At 37.4% G+C, this 18862-nt stretch overlaps 1 protein-coding gene across 17 annotated transcripts in view; it reads left to right on the top strand.

The window, feature by feature from the left end:
* The window catches only part of EIF4G3 (eukaryotic translation initiation factor 4 gamma 3), a 398991-nt gene that overhangs the window by 360100 nt on the left and 20029 nt on the right, over positions 1–18862 (top strand). For all 17 annotated transcript variants that reach the window (XM_057547118.1, XM_057547116.1, XM_057547082.1 and 14 more), the window contains 4 exons: positions 2667–2839; positions 8604–8729; positions 9902–9983; positions 12148–12246. In XM_057547118.1, the coding sequence (XP_057403101.1) occupies positions 2667–2839; positions 8604–8729; positions 9902–9983; positions 12148–12246 (480 nt within the window). The remainder of the gene's footprint in view (positions 1–2666; positions 2840–8603; positions 8730–9901; positions 9984–12147; positions 12247–18862) is intronic.

Raw genomic sequence — 18862 nt, 5'->3', positions numbered from 1 at the left:
CAGTTATGACTCATGAATGTCATTATGCATTGTACAAGGCAGCTCTGCTGCTGAGTGGCAGTAAGAACCAGGTGATAATGTCGGACGTAGTGAGGACTTACTATGTGCCAGGTGCTACTCCATATTTTATGTGTATTAGTTTATTTAATCCTCATAATACCATCCAGACATTAATATTATTATGATAGCCATTTTTACAATAAGGAAACTGAGGTGCAAAGATGTAAAGTAACTTGCTCTAGGTCATACTGCTGGTAAGTGGTAGACTCAGGATTCAAATCCAGGCTTCTAGCTTCAGAGCATAAACTATACTTTTTCTTATTACCCTTTAGGGTATTAGTGTTCATGCTAAAGGTTTACAGAGCTCATTCTAAGGAAGTTTTTTTCCCTAATATTTTAATAGGTGCTAATATAAATTAATATTTATTGAGCCTTTGTTTTGTGTTTGGCAATGTGCCAAGTGCTTCTATCAATATATACATATTATATGCAATCCTCATAGTAACCCTATGATAGGAAGTCAAAGCTGAGAGATTAAGTTACATCCCTAAACTCATACAATAGTAAGTAAGTGGCAGAGTCAGGGTTCAAACCTTCGTTTGTCTGACTCCACATCTTGTGTTTTTAGCCTATGTGATACATATATGTATTGAGTACCTGAAATGTGCCAGCCACATTTTAAGGAGTACTTCCTGGAAATACTGTAGTATGTGTAGTGAACAACATAGTCTGTTTTTATGTTTCTTTTATGGAGTTTATGTTCTAGTGGGACATACAGACAAAGCTGCCCTAAAAATAAATAAACAACTACTACAAAAAAACAATGTTATAGTACAGAGAAGTAAAATTAGGTGGTATGATAGCTGGTGATTGGGCGGTCACAGGGACTATAGGAGGTGTCATTTCAGCTGAGAGCTCAAAAACAAGAATCAAACCGTTAGAAAATCAGGGAGAAGGGTAAGATTATGAACTGCTGTGAAATTAGAAGCTTCTCATTAGAAGTTCCATGATGTAGTTAGTTGGCCTGGTAGGCAGATTCAGTGACTAAATACTCACTGGAAGACACTTAGTCACTTCAGGTTTAGTACTGAGCACTGAGTACTTGCATTCATTTTTACTCTCTCCTGGAATGGTCTTTTAATGACGATGATAGGCTTAAAATGAGGTAAAAACCCACAAGGATAAAGAGCATAAGGAATAGAGGGCAGCAGCATTCTGGAAGTTAGAAGGATGAATGGTAATTTACTGAGCAAACCATGAATGTGCGTGAGGTGCAGATGGGGCTGGAAACAGAAGGATTGATTGGTTAAAAGTGTATGTAAGAAACAGCTTTACATGACAGTTGTTTCAAAAGTACCAGTGTCATAAAAAGACAAAAAAGAGAAAGGACTGATCTAGGCTAAAGGAGTCTAAAGCGGGAATTGGAATTCCCTGATGGTCCAGTGGTTAGGACTTGGAACTCTCACTGCTAGGGCCCTGGGTTCAATCCCTGGTTGGGGAACTAAGATCCCTCAAGCCGCACAGCAAGGCCAAAAAGAAGGAGTCTGAAGAGACATCATGACATGTGATGTCGGGTTTCAGTTGGATCCTAGAGCAACAACAAAAAAAAGTTATATTAGACATTTGGGGACAATTGTGGAAATTCGAATATGTACTATATATCAGATATTTTTGTTGACATTATTGTATGAATGTTAAATTTCTTGGATATATGAAGAGAAAGAAAGCTAACAACTGATGAATCTAAATTGAAGTAAAGGTATACAGGTGTACCTTGTATTATTCTTTAATTTCTCTATAGTTTGAAAATTTTTTAGATAAAAAATTGATGTGGGAGGTATTAAATAAAGTAGCAGAGGGGAAATAAAATAGCAGTGAGACACCCAGATATGCCTTACTCCCTTCTTCAGTCAGGAGGCTGCCCTTCTCACATGCATCTTCCCCCTCAGAAGAGCTACTCTCCTCAGATGTTGAACCAAAGGATTTTGGACTCAGACAAAGTTGAGGTAGCTGAGCGCAGGGAGGCACACTGCTGTATTGGTGATTCAGTGACCCTGGCTGCCAGGCTTTTATCCTCCAGATCAAAGATATTGACCTAGCTAGATCATCCCATGGTAAGGACCAGTTTACAAGCCCCACATCCCAAGATCTTCCTAAAACGTTTTTAGTACTTCAGCTAACCATGTCAACTTTACTATGAAGGAAGACATTTTTCATTGAAGATTTTGCAAATATTACATACCCAAACAGAATTACCTCAGTTGCCACATTAAGGCCTTTGAATCATGACATTGAATTTCTATTTAAATATTATTTCATAATATACCATTTCCAGTTTTAAAATGATCATAATATAGGTAAATATTGTGTAGAAAAATACATTTTTGCCTCTGGTCCTTTGAGTGATCTTTAATAAAATTGTTAATCTACACACATTAGCCTTATAAAGATGCACTATTATTTTTAAATATGCCTAATAATATTGCCCATATTAGCCTGCATTTTACTGAGCTATATTAATGTTTAACTATATATATATATGAAAACTGTCTTGTTCTTAGAGTTGTTTACTGACTTTGTCATAAGTAAAAGATTTTAAACTTATTTTTACACTCTGGTAATTCTATCCATATTTTGGAGTAAGCTTTTATTTGCTATTTGAACAGGAAGCCATGCAGTGTGTGGAAGAGCTGAATGCCCAGGGCCTGCTATATGTGTTTGTGAGAATGGGTGTGGAGTCCACCCTGGAAAGGAGCCAGATCACCAGGGATCACATGGGCCAGTTACTGTATCAGCTGGTGCAGTCAGAAAAACTCAGCAAACAGGACTTTTTCAAAGGGTCGGTATCCTACTCAAGAGTGGTATTCAGTTACTAGGCTCTTAAGTAGTCTTTAATTTTAAAAGTACATATCTTTTTAAGTGTTTAGCTGTTTCCGTAGATTAAAACTGTATCTACCATAATATGTTGATGTATATTATATTGATAATATGTTGGTTGATATGATGGCATTGTATAGATTGTGCTAGGGCATAATGGTTATTTTCTGATTTTCTGTATCTAGTTGTTAGACATATATTATGATGTAGGTAAGATAGCAGAGACCCCCTTAACTGTCGGGAAGCTCTGAGCTCATCAGCCCATTTATATGTAAACCCCTGCATGTTCTCTAGGAAAAAGCTTTTCTTTGTGAGAAAATTAACTTAAACCTAAAAGCCTTATTCTTTCAGTAAACCCTGGTTCATTTTGGACAGGAAGTGCTTGTCTGTTCACTGTACCCCCAAAGAAGCATATGTAACTCCCAAGTTGTTAATGATATAGTTTATTCCAAGTTGGTTTCATTATGATTTCTCTTGATGGCTGGTTTGATCAAGTCTGGCTGTCACTTGTGTTATATCCTTATTGGATCAGGTTCTGATTATCTTTGTGATCATCACAAATGCATGGGTCAGGTTCTTTGTGGTACAATCACAGAATCTTGCCCAGGCTTATGTTCTAAAATCAATATTTAAGGCGAAAATTGCATATGGTAAAAAATTTTGTTTTAGGAGCCATGTTGTGCAAAGGTAAACATAGAACCACACCCAGGACTGACAGGTACCCACTTTCTAAGAGAAAAGGAACTAAGACCTCCTGAAGGATAAATGTCAGATGGGATAAATCTCACAACTCATACTCACTCGGGGTATATGCTCGTTGAGCGGGATGGCCGTAAGAATTCTGCACTATTTAAGTTATTTTTCTCATTGTAAAACTTCTTTGCCAATCTTTTTTGTGTTCTTGTAAATTAAATGCTGGTGATCACTGTATATCTTTCAAATATGGCCAACCTCTTAGAATAGTGTAACCATTAAATGCCAAGGTCGAATGTACTTAGGAATATTCATTTGATTTTGTAAGGAATGATGACATTGTCCTCAAGGTCCCAGAAGATGTATATTTGTTCCTAGGATCATTAAGAAGTTATCCTTCAGCAATGAGCTAGATTTCTCTTGATTCAGTGACTTGACTAGATTAAGGCCATCTGACCCAGTTAACTTATTAGTAAGAAACTTTGCAAAAGTTGCTATGGTTGTTGGCCTTTAAAAGCCAGGATGGGGGCTTCCCTGGTGGCGCAGTGGTTGAGAGTCTGCCTGCCAATGGCAGGGCACACGGGTTCGAGCCCTGGTCTGGGAAGATCCCACATGCCACAGAGCAGCTGGGCCCGTGGGCCACAATTACTGAGCCTGCGCGTCTGGAGCCTGTGCTCCGCAGCAAGAGAGGCCGCGATGCTGAGAGGCCCGCGCACCGCTATGAGGAGTGGCCCCCGCTTGCCACAACTGGAGAAAGCCCTCACACAGAAACGAAGACCCAACACAGCCATAAATAAATAAATTTAAAAAAAAAAAAAAAAAGATGTTCAGCCTCATTAAGAATCAGAGAAATGCAAATTAAAACAACAATGAGATATCACTCACTCCTGTTAGACTGATAAAAAAAAAAAAAATCCGAAGAGGATTTAAAAAAAAAAAAAAAAAAAAACAAAGCCAGGATGTTTTTTCAGTTTTAAAAGAGATATATGAGATTCACTCCAGTAACCAGCCAGTGTAAATAATAAGAGCAAATGAGGGTATTTACAGCCTCACACATTGAGTTTTGCCCCTAGCCAACTTGAAGCTATAGTTTCAGTAATACCTATTATATTAATTTATAAATATTTGCTTTTTACCAGATACTATGATATATTCACCAGCAAGTTTTGGAAATGAGAATGCTAGATTACTATTTACCATTTTCTGTCTCTCTTGAAACTATACTCAGAAGTTGATTCATACCTGGAAAGCCCTCAAAGGAGTGTGTTCTAGCTTCATTGGCCTTAATTGAACTTGTGAGGTGCTAGCTTGGTTTCTAAGCTACCTCACACATTTTCATTTCTCTTTGTGGGATTCCCTGAGGAAAAAGTGTCACATCCAGACATGGTGTCCACACTTTCATGGTGGTGCTGTCGCCGCTGCTGGCAGTACAACCACAACCACAGCCTTTTATTTAGACCAGAAATGAGATGAACACTTCTGTGTCTCGGTAACTACTTCATCTCTCTCTGTCCCTCCTTCCTCTGCAGCTTGTGATAATGCAGCGGCTTCAGGCCCAGCTTTTGATACTTAGTTAGACCTAACCATCCTTAGACCAAGAGCCCTATGAAGACCCCTGTTCTTTCCTAAATGCAGAGGCCTGGCACAGTGGAAACAAAGAGATAGCCTCTTGGTTATTATTTACCAAGAGCCTTCTTGCAAGTAGATCGTAGTTTCCCAATTGCTTCTGAAGCCTAAGTTATAAATAGATCGTATTGTCCAGAGAGACACATTTCACTGGAGCCACAGAAATGCCCTGTCTTCTGTCTCTTTAGTCCCAGTATCCAAAGATCTGTGTCCTTACATAGCGCTGTGGAGGAGCACAAGGTCAGCTTTCTTGGATGTTGATACTGCTTAGATGCCAACTTCTGAGCAGTCATTAAAGCTGTGATGGTTCTGGAAAACAAAGGAGAAGACCTCCAACTGTCAATCTGCCCCTTCTCCTACAGTTCCCCAAAGCATGCACTGCTACTTAAATAGTAAGATAGACTAGACAGAAATTTCAGATAGGCTCTTTGTGTCAGGTGGTTTATAAATAAAGCTTAGATCCTTTGGAATTTTCCTTACAAGATGCTGTATAAACTCTGAGCATAATAGTTGCTGTATATAAATAACATTTCCACAACATCAAGCCATCCTCTTGGGAATTTCAGGACTTGAATCTACATACTTTATGATGCAAATTAGATAGGTAGGTACGTGGGCACGTTACTGTGTAGGTGCATTTCAAATAGTGTGGTACAGTCATTTAATATCATGGCCTCAGAAGACTTCTTTTTAAAAACTGTCTACTAAAGGTAGTTGAGTGTAGCTCACTGTTCACCATGGAATTGGAATCTCTTTGAAAGTGTAATAAACAAATGAAAAACAGGACAGTAAAAATTGGAGTTGACTAGAGACATAAAATATGTGCCCTTCAAGGAATCTTGCTATATTAATATTTCATTTTGGGAGATGCTTATTGGAAAGGAAATTCTTATCTCCTCCTTGGCTACTTTTTTGGAACTTTTTTGATTACTTTTTTGGAACTTTTCTTGCCACTTAAGGCAGTTCTGCTTTGGTAAAAAGATACTATTTGGCACTTACATGGACAAGCAGACTAAGTTCCATATGCAAAATGGTAGAGGTGCTAGTTAGCAAGCGAAGACCCCATTTGCTCACATAGGTAAGATTTAGTTTAAATATTCTCTTTTGTGGTATTCCTTTGAAGATGGTACTGGCTTTTTAAACCTTTTTATTTATTTCTTCCTTTTACCTGTAGTTAGATTCTCTAATGATCAGTCATAATAATACTTGACCAGTCTAATTTTGAGATGTCTTCATTCTTTCTTCTTTGATTATCTACAGTAAGATTTATATTTTTATTAAGTTATCATAATGCAAATTGTAGAAGATGCTGCTTGACAATATCATTTCCAATTACGGTAGATTATTTTGCCTTTTTAGCAGATGTCTAATCAGAACTTTACTGAATTAAAAAATATATTTCTAACTTTTAACAATGTATTGCTTTCTTTAATTAAATTTTAGACAGGAACCCAATATATAAAGTAAATAAAAGTAGAGTTTCTGTAGTTGAAATGGGGGAAGGGATGTCCTAAGTCCCACCTGTGGACCTCACAGAAGTGCAGTTTAGTGGGTGTGGTGGTCACTACATACCAAGAAGCAAGGCTACGGTGTAGCTCTATTTCATTTATTCAGCCAGCTTCTGAATGTATATTATGTAAGGCATAATATACATTCAGAATATATATAATATATAATATATTATGCAAGGCATTGTTACAGGCTAGGTAGTAGTCCAAAGACATAAAGATAATTCTCTAGCAGCTTCTGCACACCTAGGATTTTTCTTTTAAAATCGTACAAAAGGATTTAGGAACTGTAAATCTGAAGAGAAATAAGTCTCTTACAAGCTTTTGCTTCAGATATCCTATGTTCAGCCAAATATTTTTTTTTTATCAGCAGTATGGATTTGATCAGTGATTGTGTTCTGCAAATTATACCATGATAAACTGACTAATCAAGAAAGTAGAAAACCGGGGCAAGAATATGGGTATCTCTTTGTTGTAATATGAGATGAAAAGAAGAGCAGATACATTGCTGCAAGACCAAGACGGCTACGGTTGTCTCATGGGCTCATTAAACAGTTTAATCTATACCGCTAACCCATGGAACATGAATAGGCATTACAGGTGATCAACCCAGAAATCCTGGAGCCCGGCCAGATGATGTTCCATCATTGGCACATTAACCGAGCTGAAAGTGGACATAATGAGAGAACAGTCAAGAATCTGTTGAATAGCAAATAGATGTCAAATAACTGCAAGCTGTGAGGTCACAAAATTGTCATTAAGGATTCATGAAGCCCAGAGTTAGATAATGTGGCTGAGCTGCCAATTGTTTTGAAGTGGCACCTTCAGGAAAAGGGACCCTGCCTTGTAGTTTTTAAGTGAAAAAGTGCTGTGTAGGCCTCTGGGGTGGGTAAAAAGAATGGCACACTCTGGCTAGAAACTGGAATTGCAGTGAAAAAGCACACATTTTATGTGTGCAGAGCTCTAAAAGGATAGGAAGACTAATACCACCTGCTCTTGGCCCCTTCATTCATTCGCCCTTTCCTTCAGATTATGTGTATTTCCTTGTAATTATGTATATGTCTCCTAGAGTTTAATTCACTTTTGTTTTTGGACTTTTTAATGTGCTCTATACTGGAACGATGAACAAAGTCTTGAGTTATGTTTTTATACTTAAAATGAATAGCTATGATTTTCAGCCTAAATAAGACTGTGCTGATGTTTTGTATTTGGTGTTTCTAAATTTTATATAGAAATTCCATTTATTTTACTTCACATTGAGAAATATTCCATAGCATGAAAGCCTGAAACCATTAGCTTTTCTTTAGAGGTCGAACAGTTTGTAACATGTCATAATGACGATGTTATATAGTAATGTTGTCAGGCTCTTTTGTATCCATCCAGTTATCTTCCCCATTGTAAGCTCCTCAGTGACAAGGATTTTTGTCTTTTCTTCTCCTTGTGTCTGGTCTGCATTACACTAAGTTTTTAGTCGGTGCTTCTGACTGACTCAGAGGATATGATACTCAACTGTGGTGAACTATTTATAGTGTGGGAGTAAATAGAATAGCTTGTTACCCTAGAACATCATATAACTGCCTCATTTTCATCATTTAAGTCTTTCAGATGTCACTTCCATACAGAGGTATTTTCTGATCACCCTCTAGGGATAGCCTAGTACCATAGTTCATGCTCTTCAGAGAATTAGCCCTGTCTGCAAATAGGCTTTTGGTTGTTTTGTTTTCCTCCCCACACTAATATAAGCTCTTTGAGAGCAAAAACTTGTTTACTTGATGCCTAGAACAGTACCGAACATAGTAGTTGTTTAATAGGTATTTGTTGACTGGTTTTTGGTCTGTTTATTTAATGTTAACTTTTGAATTACATTTGCATGTGAGTTTTTTTCCTGTTCTTTTTCAGTTTTTCAGAAACATTGGAATTGGCAGATGACATGGCCATTGATATTCCCCATATTTGGTTGTACCTTGCTGAACTGGTGACCCCCATGTTAAAAGAAGGCGGAATCTCCATGAGAGAACTTATCATGTAAGTTATACTTGTTTCTTTTGATGTATATCTAGTTAAAATGACTCAGAGCTTACCAGCTGGCTTTCTAGCATAGTGCTCTTGCTTTAGTGCTTTTGAAGACTCTCACACGCAGCCTGTGGCTCTTTAAGACTTTTAATTTCAGTATAAAAATGTTATATTTTTCTAAATTGGAGAAGTGATGGGGATATAATAGCCCTGAGGTCCATTAAGGTTAGATATGGCTCCAGAATCATGTAATTGGAAGGTGATTGCTCCTGGAAGCTTAATATTAATCTGACTTTTATGTCTCTCATTGCTCCAATGCTGTAAGAAGTTATAGTTCCACATAGTAACTTTCAGACTGTGGTACCTGCATAGCACATGCTCAGGTTGTTTTAAAAGGAGCTGAGCTCTTAGCCATTTCTAGATTTGGACGTGAGTGGGAAATTGTTGCTACACTGTGTAGACTAGTATTTCCCAAGCTCTTCTTCAAAACATTAGTATTTCCCCCAAAGCTGTCCACATAGTCAAACTCTACATACTATTGTGTCCCTTTTCTTTGAGATTCACAAAGCGTATTATAGCACATTAAAGGTTATGAGAATCCTATAGTAAAACCAAGCAACAAATAAAAACTTTAGCTTTGTTTAAGTCAGCAGTGCTTCACTTAATTGACTGTAGAATCATTTTTTGAGGAATAATTATTGATATCCTGTGGAACACAGTTTGGGAAATACTGATATAGACTGTGAGAAAATTGGTTCCTTTCTGTTTCATCTGTATTCTAAAGAAAAGCTTCCGTTCTTAAAAACACTTCATAGCTAAGCTTCACAACTCCCTGCTACCTAAGGTGCTTCTCTTCTTTCGGCTTAAGGTGGAGCTCATGTAAATAAACAGATTGTTAAGTGAGACTGATCTTTGCATTGCTTCTGTCACTGAAGCAGTTAGAGAAAAAGGCAAAACCCAGGAATTCTAAAGTCTCTTTTCAGCTTCCCCATGAAGCGTAAAGTGAACCTGAAGTCTCTGAACTACTTCCGAAAATTATTACTTAGAGATGTTCTGGAATTTTGGCTTGCCCAGTATTATTTAGGTTGCACAGTATCTGTTCTTTCGGCACACATTGTTTGCATACTGTTCTAGAACAGAGAATTTGTTCAGAGGTACTTAATCACTACTCCTATCTTTTACAGAGAATTTAGCAAACCTTTACTTCCTGTTGGAAGAGCTGGAGTCTTGCTTTCTGAAATATTGCACCTTCTATGCAAACAAATGGTGAGTGTTAAACTGAGTGTTGGATTTAGCAGCCTATTGGGAAGTGTAGTGATTTTGATCTTGGGTTATCCGTGAAAAGCTTAGGTATCACTGTGCATGTAACTCTCTTAACTTCTATTATTTGAAGAAAAAAAAAAAAGTGAGGTTTCTGGTTCAATCTAGTTTCTTCCAAAGGTATATTTGTCCTTCTGTTTTCTTGTAATTTGGGAAAGAATTATCTAATCTCAGGTTTGGTACAATTCTAAAGAATCTCAAGATGTATTTTATTTGTGGCTAATGATTTTATCTTCTCTTGAAACAAAATGGCTATATTATTTATACTTTTTAATAGATTTCAATTAAAACTCCTCTGCTTTCAGAGAAAGATAAGATTCATAAAATGATTAATTTTACAATGTTTTTGGATCACAGGCTAGGTAATCTGATTAGAAATAGGTGGTAAAAAAAATCATATTGATATCACTTACATGTGGAATCTAAAATACAACACAAATGAACTTATCTATGAAACAGGAACAGACTTACAGACATAGAGAACAGACTTTTGGTTCCCGGGGTGGGGTGGGGGTGGGGGAGGTAGGGGAGGGATGGACTGGGAGTTTGGGATTAGCAGATGCAAACTATTATATGTAGAACGGGTAAACAATAAGGACCTACTGTATAGCACAGGGAACTATATTCAATATTCTGTGATAAACCATAATGGAAGAGAATGTGAAAAATAATGTATATATATATGTATAACTGAATCACTTTGCTGTGCAGCAAATTAACACACCATGATAAATCAACTATACTTCAATAAAATAAATTTTTTTAATGGCAAAGAAAGAAATAGGTGGTAAAAATGATTCTGCAGGATTGTGAATTTCTATCTTAAAGTTGCATTTATTTTAGTTTAATAAATACTGCATCATTCTCTGCAAAGCTCTATGCTAGGATTTTAGTCTGCAAAGATAGCTAAACCTTCAAAGAATTTATAGACTGGAGAGGGAGACAAACAAATCTAAACCAATAGTTTCAAAAGAGAGTGTCAGTGCTATATTAGAGGTCTAAGACGTTTGGGAAAGTGGTGTAGCTTCACAAAGGTGATGTAACTCCTGGGGTGAGAAACGTCAAAACAAAACAACTCACGTATGAAAATTTTAGAGTGATTTCTGACTTTAAACTATTATACTTATTTGTGTAATAGTTATTCATAGATAGGTGTACTAAACAGTCTCATCTCTAATTCTAGTTGATTATCTATTTGTTCTTAATATTCTTTGCTTGATGGCACTAAAGTTTTTATTGAACCCTAATTTGTAGCTCCAGAATTTTCTCCTCTTCTACCTACTTGACTTTAGTCCTTAAAATTCAAATTCTTGTTAACTTTTATTTGTAGAAACAGAAAGCAAATTCTCACTTCTCCTAACTAAAACAAAATTCTCATAGAATATAAGCTCTGGAATTAGCCTGAGTTTAAATCCTGACTCTGCCAGGTTATCAGCTATACCTTGGGCAAGTTAGTCTGTGAAATAACTAGTACATGTTCCTTAGATGACAGATGCAGCCTCAAAGCCTGACATTTTCCTTTATCACTGTGATTTTGTTCAGGCAGTGGACTTGTACCTCCTCATCAGTTTTCCACCTGACAGCAGCTCTTCTCTGTTGTTTCTTGGGCTCAACCTTCCACTTTTTCTTGCCCTTGAAATAATTCTCATTCCTTGATCAGGAGCAATGACTTCCTTAGTCATTCTCATGTTAGGTAGCATAATCATAATCTACTTTGAAGAGGGACTCCAGGGAGGCTTATTGAATGGCTTTAATAGCAGATGCATATAGCACTCTCCAGGAAAAGAGACAGTTTTGAATTTATAAGCTCTGTGAATTGGATTCTTTTTAGGTGATTATATTCATAAACCCCAAACACCAGCTTGCAGATCCCCAGATTAGTCATCTGGTAGAAGAAATTATTGAACGTTAAGCAACTGTACTTCATTTACCATTACATTTATGAACATTCAGACATCTCAGTTTGAAAGCTAAGAGTCCTAAGAAATTAACTTCATATCAGCAAGGAAAAGTTTCAGTTTTTTAGCCTTCCTTCAAACTTCTGTACTCTTGACTTCTTTTTCTCCTTCCAATGTAAAAGTAAATGGATTGGACTTAATCTCTGTTTTAGAGCCATAAGAAAGTGGGAGCCTTATGGAGGGAGGCTGACCTCAGCTGGAAGGATTTTTTACCAGAAGGGGAAGATGTACATAATTTTCTCTTGGAGCAGGTGAGTAAGAGCAAGGCTTGTACCTTCCTGTTTGATCGTAGTTGGTCTGTTTCTTAGAGGAGATAAAGGTATTTGTACTAGTATTCCAGTTATTAAAATTAGACCAAAATAGGAATCATGGTCAAGATGTCATTGTAAGTCCATGCTTTAAAGCCACTTTACCCAAAAAAAACCTTGTGATTCCTACGGACAAATATTTTCTGATCTCTCGTCAGAATCAATCACGATTCTCACCAGGCAACTTTTAACAACATCGTAGCTTTTTGTCTTTGCATTCATTAGATGATAGGTAAAAAAGAAAAGAAAAATTTAAGGACTTAGCCACACTTAGAAAACAAGCTACACGTCTCCATGAACCAGAAATGAAATTGATAAATAAAGCAGGGTTAATAGGGCTAAAGCAGCAAGTCTTCTGAGCTCTGGGTCTGAAAGCAAATAGAGACAGGTAGAAGTTATTTCTGTGGAGTAATAGGGTCTAGATGCCCCTTCAAGGTAGAAGATTGGAGACAGGCTTACTGCATGTCACTGAGTGGAAACTCGATAAATAAATACAAGGAAGTAGATATAGTCTTATAGGCAGAACCTTAGCTAAGCTGCCTACTGACTTGGTAACTGGATTCAGAAATCCACAACAAGGCAGAAGGTTCCATAGTCAATATAATCTGGTCCTAAGTAAAGAATTGTGGGGGATCAAATAGAGGCAACCATAAAAAGAAGAGTGACAAAACAAAAAAACTTCCTCTCAAAATGATCCTGCAAGTCAGAATCCTAAAACACCTGAGGAAAATAAATGCTAAGACAGCCAACAAAATCGGCAATAAGAAGAAAAAAATCACTCTTAGGTAAAAAAGAAAATAATAAAGCAATCTGAAAATGACTTTAAGTATATTTTAAGCTGGATATATTTAAGCTGGATAAAGACATTAGGTTAACTGTGGACTTTAGCTTCCTTTTGGTTGTAGTCTAGATACACTGAGGAGCACTCCTGCCATGATAATAAGAACCTACATAAGGCATAATTTATCTTGCATAGCTGGGCTTATAAAAAGTGGAAGAAATTCCCAAGTAACAAAACGAATAAGGGGGAAAAAAGCCAAAGATGAAATCGACTCTGAGCAGTAAGCATATGTAAAGGGTGTGTTGCCTATAAGCGCTGCCAGAGATCTTGAAGATGTTGAAATGGTCCTAGTTCAATATTACCCTGGCTCCAAGAAGCAGCAAACCAAAATGCTCTTTGGAGAAAACTATACTCAAGAACTATAAAGCTCTTACTTTCTACAAATTAACATTATCTAAATATATGAGTTAATACTTAGAGTTCATTTAACATATAACGAAACAGGTAACCATGAGTGACAGTAAACAGACAATAAGTGCAAGATGTAGACTCCAAAGACGTGAGATAATGGAATCATCACTCAGCATATAAAATAACATTATTTTAAAAAGAGGGAATCACAAAAATGAGCAAACATGAAGAGAGTAGTCAAAATGACTGGGCAGATATAAAAAAAGAAGGAGAAGAAACTAGACAGAATTCTAAGAGATGTTATGAAATTTAGAGGATAGAATGAGAAAGTCTAACATGTGTCCAATTGGTGTCCTAGAAGGGGAAATAGGGTGAATGGAGAAGAGGCAATATTTGAAGACACTGTGGCTGACTTTTCCAGAACTGAAAAATATATGAATCTATATAGAAAGCACATGTATACCACATAGGATAGTTACATTTTAGTGAAACTGCATAATATCAAAAACAAGCAAAAAAAGATTTTAAAGTAGCTAGAAAGAAGAAGCACATTACCTACAAAGGAAAAGCAGACTTTGCAATAGCAACAATGAAAGCCAATTGTTATCAAAGTATACATAGATAACAATGAAAGATGGTGGGGTAATCTTTTTTTTTTTTGGGAGGGGGCTGCATCTGGTCTTAGTTGAGGCACATGGGATCTTTCATTGAAGCGCGCGGGCTCTTTGTTGCAGAGCGCAGGCCTCTCTCTAGTTGTGGCACACAGGCTCCAGGGTGCATGGGCTCTGTAGTTGTGGCGTGTAGGTTCCAGAGCGTGTGGGCTCTGTAGTTTGCAGCACGCAGGCTCTCTAGTTGAGGTGCACGAGCTCAGTAGTTGCGGCGCATGGGCTTAGTTGCCCCATGACACGTGGGACCTTAGTTCCCTGGCCAGGGATCGAACCCGTGTCCCCTGCATTGTAAGGCAGATTCTTTACCACTGGACCACCAGGGAAGTCCCAGAATAATCTTAAAGTGCTGAGGAAATATCAGTTAATCTAGAGTTGACTTCCAAATAAACTAACCTTTAAGGATAAGGGCAACATATATTTAGAAACTTAATAACACACTTCTAAATAACCCGTGAGTCAAACGAGAAATCATAAAAGATTTTAAGAATATTTTGTACGGAATGAAAATGAAAACACAACACATCAAAATTTGTGGGATGCAACTAAAGCCATACTTAGAGTAAAATTTTTAGCACTGAACACCTGTATGTAGGAAACAAGTAAGGTCACAAATCAGTAACTTCAGCTTCAACCTTACAAAATTAGAAAATGGAAGAGCAAATAAAACTCAAAGTAAATAGAAAAAAGGAAATAACAAGAATCAGAGCAGAAGTCAGTGAAACAGAAGAACAGTAGAGAAAAGTCACTGAAGTCAAAAGCTGGTTCTTTGAAAAGATAAAATTGATAAACCCCTAGCCAGACTAACCAGGAAAAATAAAAAAGAGAAGGCACAGATTTCTAATAAAACGAATGAGAGAGGTGACATTGTATAGACTCTACACATAACAACAGGTAAGAGAATTTTGCGAATAATGTTTATGCCAATAAATACATCAACTTAGTTGAAATGAGTAAATTTCTTGACACAAACTACTAGAGCTGACTCAAGAAGAAGAATAGATAACCTGAATATCTATGAAAGAAATTGAAGTAGTTAACGTTCTCACAAAGAAAACTCCAGGCTCCGGTGAGTTCACTGATGAATTCCACCCAACATTTAAGGGAGAAATAATGCCAATTCTGCAAAGAATTCTACACCAATTCTTCTAAAACATTGAACAGGAGAGACTTATTTTCCAACTCATTCTGTGAGGCCAACATTAAATTGATAACAAAATCAAGGGCAGGGCTTCCCTGGTGGCGCAGTGGTTGAGAATCTGCCTGCCAATGCAGGGGACACGGGTTCGAGCCCTGGTCTGGGAAGATCCCACATGCCACGGAGCAACTGAGCCCGTGAGCCACAATTACTGAGCCTGCGCGTCTGGAGCCTGTGCTCCGCAGCAAGAGAGGCCGCGATAGTGAGAGGCCCGCGCACAGCGATGAAGAGTGGTCCCCACTTGCCGCAACTAGAGAAAGCCCTCGCACAGAAACGAAGAACACAGTCATAAATAAATAAATAAATAAAGAACGTGAATTTCTTAAAAAAAAAAAAAAAATACTTTAAAAAAAAAAAAAAAATCAAGGGCATTTCAAGAAAAGAGAACTATAGACCGGTATTCCTAATTAACACAGAGAAAATCTTGTCAACAAAATTTTCACAAATCAAATGCAACAGTATATAAAAAGGATAATACATCATAACTAGGTAGGTCTTATCACAGGAATGTAAGGTTAATTTAAAATTTAAAAATCAGTGTATGGATGGAGGGAAGATGATGTAGTAAGAAGGTCCAGAATTAGTCCCTCCACTGCAACAACTATTGAGCTGAGAAGGTCTGTTAGAATCAGCTATTTTGGAATTATGGAGTGGAACACATGCACTACCAACACCAGGAGGATGCTTGATGAAAAAAAGAGTCTGGTAAATTCCAGTGATTTTGGTGTTTTGCATAGAAAGCTATCAGCCCCCAGCTTTGTGACAGACAGCTGAGGAGACAGTAGCACCTTCTTTCTGGCGCCATGTTGAGCAGTAAAGACCTTGTCCTCTGAAGATTGGTGTTGTGTCTTTTAACCTGCCTAGCAGTTCACCGAGTATCTTGTGCAGGACCTTGATGTCGTTTCAGCTCCTCACCCTGAAGCAACTTCTTGGATGGGGTCTGTCAAAGAACTTAAACAGAACACATTTATGTCTTCCCCACGCCCCCACACCCCTCTCTTTTTCTCATTGGATCCAGGCATTCACTGAAATCTCTGAAAGGTCACTGGCTGACTGCAGAGATAATGGATCAGAGACTTCAGTACCCATATACGAGAAGGAATATAGTCCTTGTCTAAAAGTCACTAAACAGATGACTGCAACATCATACTGGGTGAGGGAGAGAATCTGATGTCCAGACTTACTACATTACACTGTCTAGTTTTCAACAAAAAATTATAAAGTATTCAAAGAAACAGGAAAATACAGCTCATTCACAGGGGAAAAAAAGAAAATGACAGAAAGCATCCCTGAGGAAGCCCAAACATTGGGAATACTAGACAAGGACTTTAACTGACTTAAATATGCTCAAGTTGCTGAAGAAAACCATGGACGAAGAAATAAAGGAAATCAGAATGATGAACTGAACAAGTTGAGAATACTGGTAAAGAGGTAGAAATTATAAAAAGGAACCAAGTAGAAACTGAAAAATGATGATAGCTGAAATGAAAAATTAGACTCTTTCAACAGCAGGTTTGAGCAGGCAGAAGAATCAGTCAGTGAACTTGGAAACAGGGCAATTGAAATTGCTCAGTCAGTCAGGAATCACTGATTCAGCACTAATTTACTATGATGAAAATCCATCTTCAATATTCACAACAGATACACTCTTTTACTAATTGTTTTGGTAATGAAATTTCTGGCATTGTTATATGAAACTGAATATCACTGAATTTTTTAAAAAGTGCCTATAGTTTATTTTTTAAAGAAAACTTTAAATTGTAATAATACATATTGAAAAAATAATCCATTTAACATATAAAGAGGCTTTGAAAAAAGAAATTGCTCAGTTTGAGGAGCAAAGAAAAGAGAATCAAGAAAAATTAACAGAGTCTAAGGACCTAGGGGACACCATCAAACACATCAGTATATACATAATGTAGTCCCAGAGAAGGGAGAAAGGAGCAGAAGAAAGTATTTAAGTATTTGAAGAAATAATGGTCAAAAACTTCCCAAATTTGATCAAAGATATGAATCTACACATCTAGGAATTTCAACAAACTCCAGGCAGGATAAAGTCAGTTTCACATCAAGATATAATGAAACTGTTGAAAGACAAAAACAAAGAAGAAATCTTGAAAGCATCAAGAGAGAAGAGACTCGTCAGATACAAAGAAGCCTCAATAAGATTAACAGCCAATTTATCATCAGAAACTATGGCTGTCAAAAGACACTGGAATGATATTTTTAAAGTACTGGGCTTCCCTAGTGGTGCAGTGGTTAAGAATCCGCCTGCCAATGCAGGGGACACAGGTTCGAGCCCTGGTCCGAGAAGATCCCACATGCCGCAGAGCAACTAAGCCCGTGCGCCACAACTTCTGAGCCTGAGCTCTTGAGCCTGCGTGCCACAACTACTGAAGCCCGCGCACCTAGAGCCCGAGCTCTGCAACAAGAGAAGCCACCGCCGTGAGAAGTCTGTGAACCACAGTGAAGAGCAGCCCCGCTCACCTCAACTAGAGAAAGCCCCACGCGCAACAACGAAGACCCAATGCAGCCAAAAAAAAAAAAAGAATAACTAAAGTACTAAAATTTAAAGACTGTTTATATCTGGCAATATTTCCTATAAAAATGAAGAAGAAATTAAGACATTCCCAGATAAAAACTAAATGAGTTAGTAGACCTCCCCTGCTAAACTGAGTCTTTCAGGCTGAAGCAAAAGAACACTAGAGTGTAACTCGAAGCCATACAAAGAAATATAGATAACTGGTAAAGGTAACCACACAGGTAAATATAAAAACAAGTATTATTATGTTTTTGGTTGTAGCTCCTCATTTTCTTTGCTATATGATTTAAAAGGCAAATCCATAAGAAAATAACTAAATATGTGTTAATGGGCATACATTGTATAAAGATGTAATTTATGAAAATAACTACGTAAGGATGTTTTCTCACAGAATTCCCATGAGACCCAGCAGTTGTACTTCTAGGTTTATATCCAAGAGAAATGAAAACATATGGCACCCTGATTTGAAGTCAAATAAACCTGGATTCAGGTTCCAGTTTTCTACCATTTAAGACTTTAAGCAAATTACTTGATTTCTCTAAGCGTCATATTCCTCACATATGAAATGCTTATAATAACTATCTGGTAGAATTTTTATGGGGATTAAATGAGATAATGTTTAAGAAACACTGAGCATAGAGAGGAACTCACTCAGTTACAAATGATGTTGTTATTAATAAAAATGTTTAAAAGACAAAAAAATGAGGTTCCAGAAAACTTGGCCTTCTGTATCCTGAATTTTAGCTTTCTTCTAAAATGGCTGGTTTAGGGACTCCCCTGGTGGTCCAGTGGTTAAGACTCCACACTCCCAATGCATTGGGGGCCTGGGTTCGATCCCTGGTCAGGGAACTAAGCCTGTGTGCCGCAACTACTGAGCTGGCATGTTGCAACTAGAGAAGCCTGTGCACCACAACTAGAGAGCCCATGAGCCACAACGAAGACCCAGCACAGCCAAAATAAAT

This window comes from Balaenoptera acutorostrata, chromosome 1, assembly GCF_949987535.1.
Source record: "Balaenoptera acutorostrata chromosome 1, mBalAcu1.1, whole genome shotgun sequence".
Taxonomy (NCBI): Eukaryota; Metazoa; Chordata; class Mammalia; order Artiodactyla; family Balaenopteridae; genus Balaenoptera; species Balaenoptera acutorostrata.
Note: the sequence above shows the minus strand (reverse complement) of the source record. Positions and strands in the feature narration are given on the sequence as shown.